This window comes from Melanerpes formicivorus, unplaced genomic scaffold (assembly GCF_026170545.1).
Source record: "Melanerpes formicivorus ecotype bairdi unplaced genomic scaffold, bMelFor1.0.p_v2 SCAF_9, whole genome shotgun sequence".
Classification (NCBI taxonomy): Eukaryota; Metazoa; Chordata; class Aves; order Piciformes; family Picidae; genus Melanerpes; species Melanerpes formicivorus.
The window spans coordinates 27,558,782-27,574,262 of record NW_027142361.1 but is presented as its reverse complement, the minus strand read 5'-3'; the positions used below and the strand labels follow the sequence as shown (position 1 = coordinate 27,574,262).

At 45.6% G+C, this 15,481-nt stretch overlaps 1 protein-coding gene across 1 annotated transcript in view; it reads right to left on the bottom strand.

The window, feature by feature from the left end:
• Positions 1-1,146: 1,146 nt before the first annotated feature.
• The window catches only part of LOC137443487 (GDNF-inducible zinc finger protein 1-like), a 31,004-nt gene continuing 16,669 nt past the window's right edge, over positions 1,147-15,481 (bottom strand). Inside the window, exon 2 of the mRNA XM_068143252.1 lies at positions 1,147-1,822. Coding sequence (XP_067999353.1) covers positions 1,261-1,821 — 561 coding nt within the window. The 5' untranslated portion in view covers position 1,822 and the 3' untranslated portion in view covers positions 1,147-1,260. The remainder of the gene's footprint in view (positions 1,823-15,481) is intronic.

The window sequence follows — 15,481 nt, the reverse complement described above, 5'->3', positions numbered from 1 at the left end:
TTCTGGTAAGCAGTACGTACTTACTATGGTAGAGGCAAACACTGGATGGTTGGAAACTTATCCAGTTCCGCATGCAACTGCACGCAACACCATTCTCGGTCTGGAGAGACAGATCCTGTGGAGACACGGAACTCCGGAGAGGATTGAGTCAGACAACGGAACTCATTTCAAGAACAACCTTGTAAAGATCTGGGCAAAAGAGCACGGTATTGAGTGGATATTCCACATTCCCTACTATGCACCAGCTTCTGGGAAGATTGAACGCTACAACGGTTTGTTGAAGACCACTCTTAAAGGTAAAACTGTTTGGGAATTTTCACCCTCAGGAGAGGCTAAGCCTGTCCGAGGGGTGGTTTCAGCTGAAGGTCCGGGTCACACTTATTGGGTAATGCAAGAGAATGGTGAAATTCAGTGTATTCCACAAAGAAATTTAACTTTAGCTGAAAGAGGTTAATTTCAAACTGCTGTACAGCTACATCGCGTCCAAAGGAAGAATCAACGAGGAATCTACGGTGCACGAACCCTGAGATCCCTGAGAGCCCTGAGTCAACTAAGAGACCCTGAGATTCCCTGTTTCCCTTTTCTTCGCTTCGTCGGTGAAGAAATGAACTGTTTTCCATTTTTCTCATTTTCTGATTTTCTTGGACTTTTGAATCATCTACATCTGAGCATAGCCGGAATGGACTATGAACTTTACTCACGAACTGTAAATGTCGTCTTGGATTGGATGGACAGTGTGAACAGCCAATGAAATTGTTTAGAAGGGGTGGACTGTCACCGGTTGGGGCTGTCCCCTTAAGAAAGGGAATATGGTGGACGGATGTTGGTAAACGAAAGAAGAATCTAAACTAATTTCATTGGTGAAGTGGGGGGAAGCACCTTCTGAACTGGGAGTGAACTGGGCATTCCAGCACTTTTCTTTCAGTCTTGCTTCCGCTTTTCCTTCAGGCAGCCGCTTGCAGCTCCTGGGCTTTCTTCCAAGGCTTCGGCCTTGAAAACCCATAAGCTACCAGGCCTGTACTAACTGCTTTCCAATTAACACAAAACTGCTTTTAACTTCTTTCTTTCTCTTTCTCTCTCTCTCCTAACCAGCTCTGGGGAAAAGGGGGAGAGAGGGGGAGAGTGGAGGTTCTGGTGGTATCTGTCTTGCTGCACTTCAGCAGCTTTGCTGTCCTGGATCTTGGGGCTGGCAAAGCAGTGTCCTCTTGCTCCAGGCTTGCTGGCTGGCCTTCAATGAGCTCATAGCCAGACAGTAACTTGTTATGCTTTTTGCCTATCCCAAAGCTTCCTCTGCACAGGTACTGCCACAGCTTGGGAAGAGTTACTCTGTTTATGGTTCTCCTGTTGCTGGATATGAGCCCACCGTGCCCCTGCATTTTCACACAGCTGCCCTTTCAGATGGAGGCTCAAATCCAAACCCTTCCTGCCCTCTGCCTTCACTTCTTCACAAATGTCCAGTAAATCCTTGCATTCAAGTCTTTCAGCTATTTTTTTCATCCTCTGAAGCTTTTCTGCTTCAATCTCCACTTCTGCAGTGTAAACGAACTCCAGGAAGGAAGTGAACTCCTCCGTGTAAATGTCTTGCAGGGTCACCATGCATTTCTTGGTGTCCATCATCTCATTGTGCAGGAAAAGTCCCTTGAAATAGTTGCTGGAAGCTGCCAAGACAGCTTTGTGAACCAGAAATTCCTCCTGGATTCCCAGGTGTTGTGTGTGAACAGTCACATTGCAGAGGTGACCGAACTGGTACAGAGAATGCAGGGCCCGCAGGAGGTTGGGAGCAGCTACCTTGGACTTCATCCGAATTTTCTTCTTCTCCATCCTGCCAGGAAAACAGACAAACGTTTCAGCACTTGCTCTCCCTTTTTCATTCAGAGTGGTAGAATACTGGAACAGGCTGCCTAGGGATGTGGCTGAGGCTCCGTCCCTGCAGACATTCAAGATCAGACTTGATGTGGCCCTGGGCAACCTGATCTAGTTGGAGGTGTCCCTGCCCACTGGAGGGGTGTTGGGATAAGATAACCTTTGAAGGACCCTTCCAAACCAATGCAATCTGTGAATCTGAACAGCCTCAATTCTTTCAGCCTGCCTGTGTTTTCAGACTCCACTCCCTGAACCAGAGCAGGGGAGAAATCTTTGGATCTGGTTCTATTTAGCTGCTGCGTTTTGTTTGTTTGGGTTTTTCTTCTCCACATAAGCTACCAGATTGAGGGAGTTAATAATGACAGTTAGTAAGCTTCTACTGTCTTTGGTGATTTACTACCAAGCTCCAGAGAAGACACTAGCTGTTCCTGCAGTAAATAGTACCCAAGAATGCTGTGGCTTTCCTGTCTCAATCCGCACACCACCAATTTCTCTGGAACAAGCCTCCCTTACCCTTGTTCGTAAAGCACAAACAATGCTGTCAACCTTCCTGAGCCCTTTGGATGCTCAGATCTGATCCTCTAAGCTGATCCTCCTGATCTAGCAGGGTTTTTTAATGCCTGTTACTCAGAACATGCTTACAAGAGCTTTGTAATCAAGGGAAGAACATTAGGCCAAAACAAACAGCCAAAGCAGCTTGCTATTGCTGGAAGGCTCCATTTGAGCTTGGCTTTGCTCTGCTTCCCTCTGACAGTGGTAATGGCTGCCAAAAAATGACACCAAACCCAAGCTTTCACTTCTCAACTCACTTGTGTTTGACATTATATTAAATATATCCCTGGCAGACATAAATCTGGCTGATTAAAGAAAGCAATGCACCTTCAACATAAAGCAGCAGGAAGTGGAATACAAGGCACAGGCTGGAGCAAATAGGTTCAAACAGCCAGCTCGAGAGAGAGCTTTGAGAATTCTCTTCCTGTTACAAGCTACTGCAGATAACCATCATCTAATCTGCAAGGCACAAGGCACTCAACCCTTGTAACATCCCAAATAATGGTTTTAAAGCTGCATTTAAAGATTTACAGTGATTTTCTGGCGACCCCAATGAGTGTGCTGGAATGTGTGCATAGCTAGGACACAACAGGACCTGCAAGAGCTATGAAATGACTGCCAAGGAGTTATGCAGAACTTGAACTATTTGTACTTCACTGGGAGGCTGATGCTGAGTAGACAAGGAGCAAGTTCCACTGTAACCAATTGGGCTGTTTGTACCTTCACAATAAGGGTGGTGAGACACTGGAACAGGTTGCCCAGGAAGGCTGTGGATTTCCCTTCCCTGGAGGTGTTCAAAGCCAGGCTCATCTAGTGGAAGGTGTCCCTGCCAATGGCATAGGGGTTGGAACAGCATGATCTTTAAAGGTCCCTTCCAATCCAAACAACCTTATGAATCTCAAAGCTTCCTGCTGCCAGCAAGGTCAGAGAAAACAAAAGTATTGCTACAGGAAAAAAGGGAGAAGTGACTAGAAGGAAAAGATAAAGCAGGTGTTGAAACATCTCACAGAAGGTGGAAATTGAGGAGTGGGATGCGAAAAGACAGCTCCAAGGAGACCTTATAGCAGCCTTCCAGTACCTGAAGGGGACCTACAAGAAAGCTAGAGAGGGACTTCTGACAAGGGCTTGCAGTGATAGGGCAAGAGAGAATGGATTAAAGCTTGAGGAAGGCAGATTTAGACTGGAGATTAGCAATTCTTTACAGTATGGGTGATGTTTCACTGGAACAGGCTGCCCAGGGAGGCTGTGGACGCCCCCTCCGTGGAGGTGTTCAAGGCCAGATTGGATGAGGCCTTGAACAACCTGACTTACTGGAAGGTGTCCCTGCCCATGGCAGGGGGGTTGGAACTAGATGATCTTTAAGGTCCCTTCCAGCCCAAACCATTCTGTGAATGTATGAAAATAGTGTTATCTCAGTTAGATCAGAAAAGGGCTGCTCACACCTGGACTCCTATGTAACTATCAGTCTCTGCCTCATGAATTACAGCCAGCAGGCATCTTTGAATGCTTCCAACTCAACTTCTGCCAGCTACTGGCTCCCAGTGATCACCAGCTCTGCTGAGACATAATCCTAATAGCAAGAAGCAGCACACACCTGGAGGTTAATACCTACATTCAGTCCCCAGTCCCCAAATTCCCAAAAGCTTCCACTTCCTCTGTCCCCTGGCTTCTCCAACAGGATATCCCTGCTCAGGGCTGACCTCCAGGCTGCACAGCTTACTGATCAGTAGCATTTAAAAGAAATCAATGAGCAGAGCATGGGCTAATTTCCTCCCAATCCTCCTTGAGATTCCCATCTGTGATAAACTCTTGATACACACTCCCATGTGAGCTCTTACACTGGTATCTGACACCATGTCAAAGAGAGAGGCACATTCCAACATCATCTCTGGTTCATCTGGTTCTAGTTCCAATCAACCCAGAAATGCTTTGCTGAAATCTCTTTCCAACCAAAACACCACAAATTAATTACTCTCAGTAACTTTTTTTTCCCCCTCAAAAAAACCCACACCCATGGAACTGCGCTTTTTGTTATCCTTGTTATACTTTTCTGAAGTGCTGATGACTAGATTTTGTTTTCCTGTTCTACACAGAATTACAGAATGGCAGGGGTTCGAAGGGACCTCTAGAGATGATCTAGTCCAACCCCCCCCCGCCACAGCAGGCTGCACAGGACAGCATCCAGATGGTTTTGAATAACTCCAGCAACAGAGACTCCACAATGTCTCTAGGCAGCCTGGTCCAGGGCTCCATTATCCTCAAAGTAAAGAAGTTCCTCCTATGTTTAGACAGAACTTCCTAGGTTCAAGTTTGTGCCTGTTACCTCATCCTGTCACTGGGCACCACTGACTGGCCCCATACTTCTGACAACCATCCTTTAGAATTTATGATATAGAATACAGAATTAACCAGGTTGGAAAAGACCTTCGAGATCATCAAATGCAACCTATCACCCAACACCATCTGATCAACTAAACCATGGCACTAAGTGCCTCATCCAGGCTCTTCCTAAATACCTCCAGTGATGGTGACTCCACCACCTCTCTGGGGAGCACATTCTAATGGCAAATATCTCTCTCTGTGAAGAATTTCTTCCTAACATCCAGTCTGGGAGAAGAGACCAACCCCCACCTGGCTACAACCTCCCTTCAGGTAGCTGTAGAGAGCAATAAGGTCTCCCCTGAGCCTCCTCTTCTCCAGGCTAAGCAACCCCAGCTCCCTCAGCCTCTCCTCACAGGGCTGTGCTCCAGACCCCACCCCAGCCTCATTGCCCTTGTCTAGACACATTCCAGCATCTCAATGTCCTTCTTAAACTGAGTGTGACCGTTTGTCCCAGAACTGGACACAGGACTCAAAGTGTGGCCTAACCAGTGCTGAGCACAGGGCAGAATGACCTCTCTGCTCCTGATGGCCACACTATTCCTGATGCAGGCCAGGATGCCATTGGCCCTCTTGGCCACCTGGGCACACTGCAGGCTCATGTTCAGCCTACTATCAACCACTACCCCCAGGTCCCTTTCTGCCTGGCTGCTCTCCAGCCACTCTGACCCCAGCCTGTAGCACTGCATGGGGTTGTTGTGGCCAATGTGCAGAACCTGGCACTTAGATGTGTTCAATCTCATCCCCTTGGCCTCTGCCCATCTGTCCAGCCTGGCAAGGTGCCTCTGCAGAGCTCTCCTACCCTCCAACAGATCAACACCAAGATACCACAGCAGACCACATGTCACAGGTGGAAGAGCCCCAACACTCTGTGAGAAACGAACTCACTGCTGAAAATTTATAACCAGTTTATTATAAAATAAAGGCAACACAGCGCTGGGCGCATAGCGAGTTTGCTAGAGGCACACCCCAACAACACGATGTGAACTGATATAGACGGCAAACATACATATTAATATATTAAAACGTACATATTCATATATTCCCCAGCACGCTCCCACCCCTCTCCATCAGGACAGACAAAACCTGCACTTTTGACCTGGCCAGTCTTTAGACCTGTTGGCACCTCCCCTTTCTCTCCCAATACCCCACACAATACAGACCATCAGCCCAACGATCCAGGCCAACGATCGGGCCGCCTGGTCCCCAGTAATTCCCCTTGCGAAAGCCAAATATTATAACCAGTTTCTCACAATCCCTCCCCTTCTTTTTACTACATTTGGCTTGAGCCATAATTACTTATTCCCAATTTCAACTTCCTGGTAAAGGAATGGGATAACAACTGATGTTCCTTGCCTGAAAATACTTCCTCTTTTACTTTAATAGGTACTCTCTGGGTGACACCTTTCTCCCTCCGAGTGGTTAATCCTGGGAATTAGGAGTCCGGTTTGACTTGCAACTCCACTCACATGGCCTATGGGGTTGCTGCCCACAGCCATGGTTCTAGATCTTCTTCGTGGCAATTACAGAGGTCTACCTGGCCTTGCCTCCTTCAATCCCACCAATGCTCTGCTTGGACCATGTCTCCTTCCCTTGTCCAGGGAGGTTGTACCAATTTTGAACCCTGACCTGTTTCTAATTTGTGATGTTTTCAGGCAAGGACCGTTACCACTCCTATTCTGATACTGGAACTCATCCTCATGTCCTCCATTTGGGGTACCACGGTCCATTCAGTGGATGGATCCACCAGTCCTTTAACTCTGGTTGCAGTCTCTGTGGTCCCACTAGCCGAACACAGTTTTTGGTACTTTAACACAAAAAACACAGATGAATCCTCTGTCCTAGTCACTTCAAATTATAATTACAACAGCATACATTTATAACCACACACACTCTCAGCACATCATTATAGTGCAGCAGGAAAATTTACCATCACTTTTCTAAATAACCAGTTTACCATTACTATTGCACTTTACCCACCCCCAATGACATCAAGTCCCAGGATCTTTTATACACAGAATTAAATCCTTGGCATTTTCTTGCAATGCAGATTCAGATGTTTCAAAAGGTGGGTTTGTCTCGCTAGTTCCAGAGCCTTCAGACTGAGGTGTTCCTGAAGTGGTCCTTTTACTCACGAAGCATGTGTCCACCCTTGTTTTGCAGTACGGACAGCTGTATCTGTTGTTAACAAAACCAAGAAAAGATCCTTCCTGGGGGGAAATTAGTGACTCTCCTTTCCCAGTTGTTATTAACACTTTACCCCCAGCTTCAATCCCATATACATCAGGAATCCCAAAGGTGGGATCTGAGACCAGAACAAAACAAAAAGCTGCTTTCTGGGCCTCCTCTACTAATAAAGGCCGCTGATAAGCAAATTGGCCCTCACCTACTTACAGAATCTAATAACTTGGATAAGTATGCTACTGGTTTACGTGACCCTCCCCATTCTTGAGTCAGAACTCCATAGGCCACCCCTCCTTCCACATTAACAAAGAGTTGGAATGGCATATCCAGGGAAGGGAGGCTCAAAACTGGAGCAGTAGTCAAAGCCTTTTTAATTGTTTCAAATTTCTCCTCATCTTCCCCTGTCCAAACAAAGTTATCTCCTACTAATTTTTCATATAAAAACTTGACTAACTGGCTATATCTCTCAATCCATAATCTACAATATCCTAGTAACCCTAATAATCTTCTGACTTGTTTCTTTGTTTTAGGGGCTTAGAGAGATATAATCCCTTCTACTCTTATTTGCTTTTAGATACCCTTAATCCCGAATTTCCCAGGAAATTCAAGAGGTTTATGGTGGTCCTTCTAACTTCAACTGCCCCTTCTCCTGAAATTAATAAATCATCTACATATTGTGTGATTAAAACATCCTTTTCCTGTGGAAATGACAATAACAATTTTTCCAGGTTTTGACAAAACAGATTGGGAGATTCTGTAAAACCTTGGGGCAATCTGGTCCACCTCAATTGTTGCTTTCTCCTGGTGACTGGATCTTCCCATTCAAAGGCAAAGATATCTCTACTGTTTTCAGCTAATGGGCAGGCCCAGAAGGCATCTTTAAGATCTATTACACTATACCATTTATGATTTGGAGGTATGTGACTCAACAATGTGTAAGGATTAGAAACTACAGGAAACCGAGTCACAGTTCTCTTATTGACCTCCCGTAGGTCTTGCACCAACCTGTAAGTTCCATCCTCTTTCTTTACTGGTAGTATGGGGGTGTTATGCGGGGACATACAAGGTTACAAGGTCCCCTCTTTAAGGAGGCGGTCTATAACTGGCTTTAATCCCTCTCTCCCTTCTTTAGATATGGGATACTGTTTTACTCTGATAGGACGTTCTGGTTGCTCTATAGTAACTTGTATAAGCCACCCCTCCTTCCACATTAAGCTCCCTCTATTTTCTTCACTGGCCCAGACTACTGGGTTAATCCCTGCCTCATCCTCAGTGTTTAACTGTAATATTCTGACCCTCATCTGCCCCTCTTCTGGAACTACCCCTATGCCCAATTGAACTTGTAAGTCTCTCCCTAGTAAATTACATCCTGCACTTGGCACTAACAAAATATCTCCTACCCCAATTCTAGCCTTAGTTTCTAATTAACATCCTTAACTACAGGGACTTTAAACCCTTCCCCCTTTGCCCCTAAAACCTTTACAGTATTTTTACTAAAAATTCTAAAATTTCTTCCTGGGGTCCTACTTTTAATTTTATCAAGGGCTCCTGTTGGTATTTTTGCCCCAGGTAAAAGAGCCCCTGACATCCCTATTGCTGATCTTCCTCAAAAACTTTAAGATCTCTCTTCCTCATTTGACAATCTTGTTTAAAATGTCCAATTTTCCCACAATAATAACATTCAGTACCCTTACTTCCAGTTTGAGCATTCCCCAGGTCCCAGTGAGGCCTGGGGGTTTTATCCCTCATAGGTCGAGGAGGTGGAGGGTGGGAGAATTGTGTTTTCTTCTCAGGTTTCCCCACCTGACCTGCTTCCCTCATGCTGGCTACCATAATTTTGGCCTTAGCTTTTGCTTTTTCCTCATCTCTACGCACATACACCTTCTGCGCTTCCCTCAAAAACTCTTGAAGTCCTCTATCTTGCCAATCTTCTATTTTTTCCAGTTTTGTTCTAATATCTGGCCAGGAATGAATGACAAAATTTACCTTTAACAATATCTGGCCATCCTGACTGCTGGGATCTATTCTTGAATATTGCTGTATATTTTTCCGTAACCTCTCAAGCCAATCAGTAGGGGTTTCCTCCCTTCCCTGTTGACTATCAAATGCTTTTTTTGTATTTTGCCCCCTGGGTATTGCTTCCTTTATGCCTCTAATAACCAAGGTTCAATATTCATTCATGTTTTGTCTGCCCCTATCATCATTATGGTTCCAATTAGGAGAAGCTAGGGGCATCTTTTGATCACCTGGAGGTCCCTGCTGATTTTCCCTTTCCCAAATTCTCATTCCAGCTGTTCTAATCATCTGTCTTTCCTCTGAAGTAAAAAGGATTCCCATGACTGATTGCATTTCTTCCCACGTGTAAATATTTGGCCCCAAAAATTGATCAAATTGTTCTGCTACTCCAATTGGTCTTCCAGGAGACCTTTTAATTCCTTCTTAAAGTTTCTCACCTCAGTAGAAGCGAGAGGGGCATTTACATATCCAATTCCCCCATTCGCTCCCCCCAGGGGCACCTCTCTCAAAGGATATAATGGCACTCCTTCATGTGGATTGTCTGAGTCAGTAGGCTCTTCCTCTAAAACCATGACATTTGCCTGTCTTCTAGTTTGCCTACCTCCTCTCCTTTGGCGGGTGGATTTGCTAGTGTGTCCCTCTGCAGGGGGGGCGGGGGCCATTGCTGCCGAGGGGAGGGGGGCTGCCGAGGGGAGGGGGGCTGTAGGAAGGACGGGGGCTGCAGGGAGGACGGGGGCTGCTGGTACTGCAGGGTTATAAGGTGGGGGTAAGTGATTCAGTGGTTCCCACTTTTCAGGTTCTGGCTCTTCCTCTTCCTCCACTTTAAAAACCGTTACTGCCGCTGCTGACCAGACGCTGCCTTTCCAGCAAGCGGCATATTCACTCTCCTCCTGATTAAAAGGCTCCTTACTGTTAACATAAAGGTTGAGAGCCTGACAGATCCATCCTTCCGAGGACCCATATTGGGTCCAAAATAAATTGTCTGATCTGATCTTCTCTCTAGCCCATTTCTCCATACAATAATATATCATTGTTCCCTGATCTTTATCCCGCGTATTAGGATTCTCTTCCCAATACGCTAATTGTAACCCCAGAGGGCTGTCCGGGGCTATATCCCTGGGTACCCTTTCACTCCCATTTTTCCCGGGGCTGGTCTGTTTACCCGACCCCTGCCCCATTTCCCGAGGTCCACGCTTTCTGTCCCCAATCGCTTCGTCCCTTCACTGGCCAAGTCCCTCGCGAGAGCTTGGAAACGCAGTTAGAAGGACTCCACACTCACTTCGTGAGACTGGACTGTCCAGCTCACGTCTCATGCACACACTCTCACTGACCTCAATACCCTTTATTAGAATAAACCTTTATTAGAATAAACCAAACCAGGTTGGAAGATGTTGGGGTTTGTTTTGAGCAAGAGGGGCCTTGGGTCCCAGGAACGCCTGTGCAATTCAGGCCTTGAAGAATTCTCTGTTGATAATATAGTGGCGCCGTAAGAGATGTGAGAAAGTGCTGATTGCTTGGTATGCTGAAGTCCAGCTGCCCCTGAGATGGGAGGCAAGCAAGATAAGGAGGAGGCGAGATCCGGGGAAGAGAGCAATTAGACCGGATAGAAGAATTCCACAGAGTTGTGAAAACAATGATGTAACCTTTTAGAGAGCAACCAATAGTATGTTGCCAAGTGGGCATAATTATAGCAAACTGTATATAAGATGTGTCTGATGCTCAATAAAGTTGGATTCCGCTGATCACATTGGTTGTTAAAGCGGCCCCTTCTTGCAGTAAGTGGCGCTCGAACACGGGACCCTAATGAAGACAAAGGTTAGGGTCTAAGAAGTTCTTCGGGACTTGGGAGATTCGCAGTAAGCCGGGAGGCAAGAAGAAGGCCGGCCCAGGATAGCAGTACCGGAGGCTGCAAGAAAAGGGAAGACAGCCTTGAAGCCGAAGACACTGTAGAGCCAGGAACTGCTTAAACGAGGACTGTGCGCACAGGTATTAAAGTTTAAATACGGACATGGATAGGCAGGCAGCGTATGATTTATTTAAATGCTTTTTAGAAAAGCGACAGTGTAAGTTAAATTTTAAAAAGTAGTTGGTGCCGCTGTTAAGCTATGCAGAAGAGTTAGGATATTTTAAGGATCCAAATGAGGTGTTTGAAAGATTGCAATGGAAAAAGTTTGGACAAGACTTGTGGCTGCATGGGTTAGATGATGAAAAACGAGGAAAGAAGTGTGGAAAATGGTGGAAGATGGTTATGACAGCATTGGATCAGCATCATGCTGAGCAAATGGCAGCTTATCAAGCCAGGGTATGATTAGATTATACGGACCCAAATGGAGCAAGTGTTACACATGCTGGGTTGCCTTTGTCAGAAGAGGTTCAGGATTATTTAAGAAAGGAGAAGGCTGCGTGTGTAAAAGGGCTAGGTGGCAGAGTTGAATTACAATCTGTAACACAGGACTCTGGTGAGGAGCCCTCCCCGTCTCTTTTAGCTGAGCAAATTGTACAGGAGAAGAAAGTAGGTGAGGGAGAGGAGACAAACAGGGCGGTAGATCCTGGAGGTGGTGTTAAAGATCATGCAAGAAAGCACGCAGAGTATTGGCGAAAGGTTGCAGAACACTTAAACGCCGAAGGAGATCAGGAAGGGTTTAGCCGGCTGGCTGTTTCACATCAAGTTTTTCCAGTGATGTACACACAGGTCCCTGGGGAGCAGAATGTTGTTCAGGCTGATGTAACCCAATTGCCATGGAAATTGTTATCTCAATTACGACAGACTGCGAGTCAGTTTGGGATTCAATCTGAGCCAGCTAGACAGATGATTGATTTTATTTACATGAACTATAATATGTTGCCTAGAGATTCTTATAATGTTATGAAGCTGATCCTAACAGCATCTCAATTTATGACATTTTTGAATGAGTGGGAACACCTAGCTAGACAAGCAGCTGGAGTACAAAGACAGCAAGACGATCCACTATTTGATGTAACAGTAGATCAGTTGTGTGGAACGGGACGGTATGAGAGACCAGAGTTACAGGCACTTTTACAGCCGCCTGTTTTGCAAGCATCAGCCCAGATAGTGAGGATGGCTTTTGAAAAGCAGAAGGATGGAAATGCAAATCCTCACTATATGGGAATTAAGCAAGGTAGACAGGAACCTCTTGGTGAATTTGTAGATAAGTTGCTTGCTGCACTTAGAGCAGCAAGCGTAGGAGAAGGTATCCGAGAGGCAATTTTAAGGCAGTGTTTAATGCAGAATGGGAACCAGCAGACGCAGCAGCTTATTACATCAGCAGATCCTAGATGGACGGTAGCCGAATTGTTGCAGAGGGCTCAGGACTTGCCAAGCAATCCGATGGCCATGTTGACGGAGGTGATTGGTAAGGGATTACAAAAACAGGCTGAGGCGTTGTCAATGACAATGACAAAACAGCTTGAGCATAGTCAGCAGGTTATGGCAGCCTTAGTACCTTTGCGCACAGACTCGAAAGGGCAGGGCTAACCCTATAAGCAGTCATCAGACGAAATACAGTGTCATCGTTGCGGCAAAATGGGACATGTGCGGAGAAGATGTAAAATTTGCTCTGTGTGGTGCCAGAAATGCCAGTCCGACAATCACAACACGGTGGTCTGTCGGAGATCGGGAAACTCCCCGCGGAGCGCGAAAGGCCGCCGCGCTATGACACAAATGGTGACCAGCTCCGGAGGAGGCAACAACAGCAACCACAGCTCCGACCAGCCACAGGAGGGAGCCTCGGCTTGGACCTGGCGACCGCAGTAGATGTGACACTAACCAGCAAAGAGCCGCAAAGAGTGGCAACAGGGGTTTTTGGACCTATCATGATTAATGGACAGCCGTGTGGGTGCTTATTGATTGGAAGATCATCAGCCTCTATGGCTGGAATTATTGTATTAACAGGACTGATTGATGCAGACTTTACTGGAGAGATTCAGATTATGATACAGACAATATTTCCGCCTCTTGTTGTCCCATCACAAAGTAAAATAGCACAATTGATTCCATTGCCCCACCTGGCAGCAGGATTGCAGCCCTATAATCGCCAGAGTAGAGGAGATGGGGGTTTTGGATCCTCCACGGCTCCTTTGACTCTTTTCACCGCAGCTATGGACAAAAGGCCACAGATAAAAGCAAAAGTTGCTTATGGTGACGAAACAATACGTCTTATGGCACTGATGGACACGGGAGCTGATGTGTCGGTAATATCACATTCTTGTTGGCCATCTATGTGGCCTACAACTACTGCAACGGCCTCGTTGGCAGGTGTTGGAGGTGTAAAAGTAGCAGCAACTTCACCCCCATTGCGGGTGACTTGTGATGGGAAAACAATGACTGTGGTTTGTTCTGTTTTGCCCTTGCCCTCACCTGTACAAATGCTGCTGGGCAGAGATATTTTGGGTCAACTAGGCGCTATCTTAACAACAAAAAACGTACAGTAGCGGTCACTGCATGGACTTTCCCGATTGCATTACAATGGCATAATGATAATGCCATATGGATCAAGCAATGGCCACTTAAGGAGGAAAGTCTTCGAGCTGCCCACCAGTTGGTTAAAAAACAATTACAGCAAGGGCATTTAAAGTGTTCCACTAGCCCATGGAACACTCCTATTTTTGTGATCAAGAAAAAATCTGGGAAATACCGGCTTTTACATGACTTACGAGCCATCAATAAACAAATATGGGCCATGGGCGCTTTACAACCCGGTTTACCATGTGCATCCATGTTACCAGCCACTTGGAGTTTATTGGTGATTGATTTAAAGGACTGTTTTTTCACCATTAAGTTACACCCACAAGATACTTGTCGATTTGCTTTCACCTTACCATCGATCAATTGACAGGCACCAGCAGCACGATATGAATGGCTGGTGTTACCACAAGGAATGAAAAATTCGCCGACCCTGTGTCAATTATATGTTGCAGCGGCATTACAACCATTGCGCACAGCATGGCCTGACACAATCATATATCACTATATGGACGATATTTTGTTATGTCAGCAACAACAGTTTAGTAACCAACAAATGCAACAACTGCAACAAAGTCTAGAAGCTATGGGCCTATTTATAGCCACAGAAAAGATTCAAAGGACGATGCCTATTAAATATTTAGGATGGACAATTACGGAACAACAGATTAGCCCACAAAAGTTGCAATTGCACACAGAACTTAAAACATTAAATGACGTACAAAAATTTATGGGAGATATCCAATGGTTGAGACCTGTGACAGGAATTACTAATGACATGTTGGAACCCTTAAAACCCTTATTGAAAGGTATTGACCCTGCACAACCGGTTGTGGTATCGACTGATCAACATGATGCAATCCAACAAATTGTTCAACATATTACTAACGGTTGTGTATCCCGCCGTGATCCTGATGTACCCATAGATGTTACTATACTTCTGGGACGACAACACTTAGTGGGTGCTCTCACTCAAGATTTAAAGAAAACGGGGGAGAGTACTAGGGATTTGGAATGGATATTTCCGCCTCTGCAACCAAAAAGAACAATACAACAACAAAAAATTTTAATTTTAGCGGATCTGGTAAAGACATGTCGTCTCAGATTGTGTAGCATCTCTGGTTGTGAACCAAGTACCATTTATGTCCCTCTGAAAAAGGAGGACTTAGAATGGTTTTTGGGAAACTGTGATGACCTGGCAGCGGCTTGTCTTGCCAATGGAGCAGACATTGTAGCAGCACCACTGAAAAACAAGGTGTTGAATTGGATGTGTAATTATGAATGGATACAGAAACCAAAATTTAGGGAACAGCCAATTAAAAATGCATTAACAGTATTTACAGATGCCGGCAAGAAATCGATGACAGCGGTAGCAACATGGAAAGAAGAACGCACATGGAGACAGCGAGTGCTACCTGCGGAGAAGGGTGACTCTCTACAGACTCTAGAGCTTAAGGCTGTGGTTTGGGTGTTGCGAAACTGGATAAAGAAGCCTGTTAATGTGGTTTCGGACTCGATGTATGTTGTGGGGCTTGTTGCGAGAATTGAGGACTCGGCAATCAAAAGAGTTGCCAATGAAAGACTGTGGGAACTGTTATGGGAATTAAGAAGGGTCGTTAAGTTGAGGACTGAAGAGTATAGCATCATACATATTCGAAGCCATAAGTTTGCCCACGGTTTAGGAGAGGGGAATGCAAGAGCAGATAGATTGGTATCTGTGACTGCACCAGTACCAAGATTTATTAGAGCCCGAGAGTCACATGGAATGTTTCATCAGAATGTGAAAGGTTTGGTGAGAGGTTTTCAAATACCTTATGCTGAGGCTAAAGCTATTGTGCAAGCATGTCCAATTTGTAGTCACATAAATAGAGGACTGGGTCTTGGTGTAGGAGTAAATCCCAGAGGTCTGACAAGCAATGAAATATGGCAAATGGATGTTACTCATGTACCTGAATTTGGCAGGCAGAGGTATGTACATGTAACCATAGATACCTTTAGCCATAT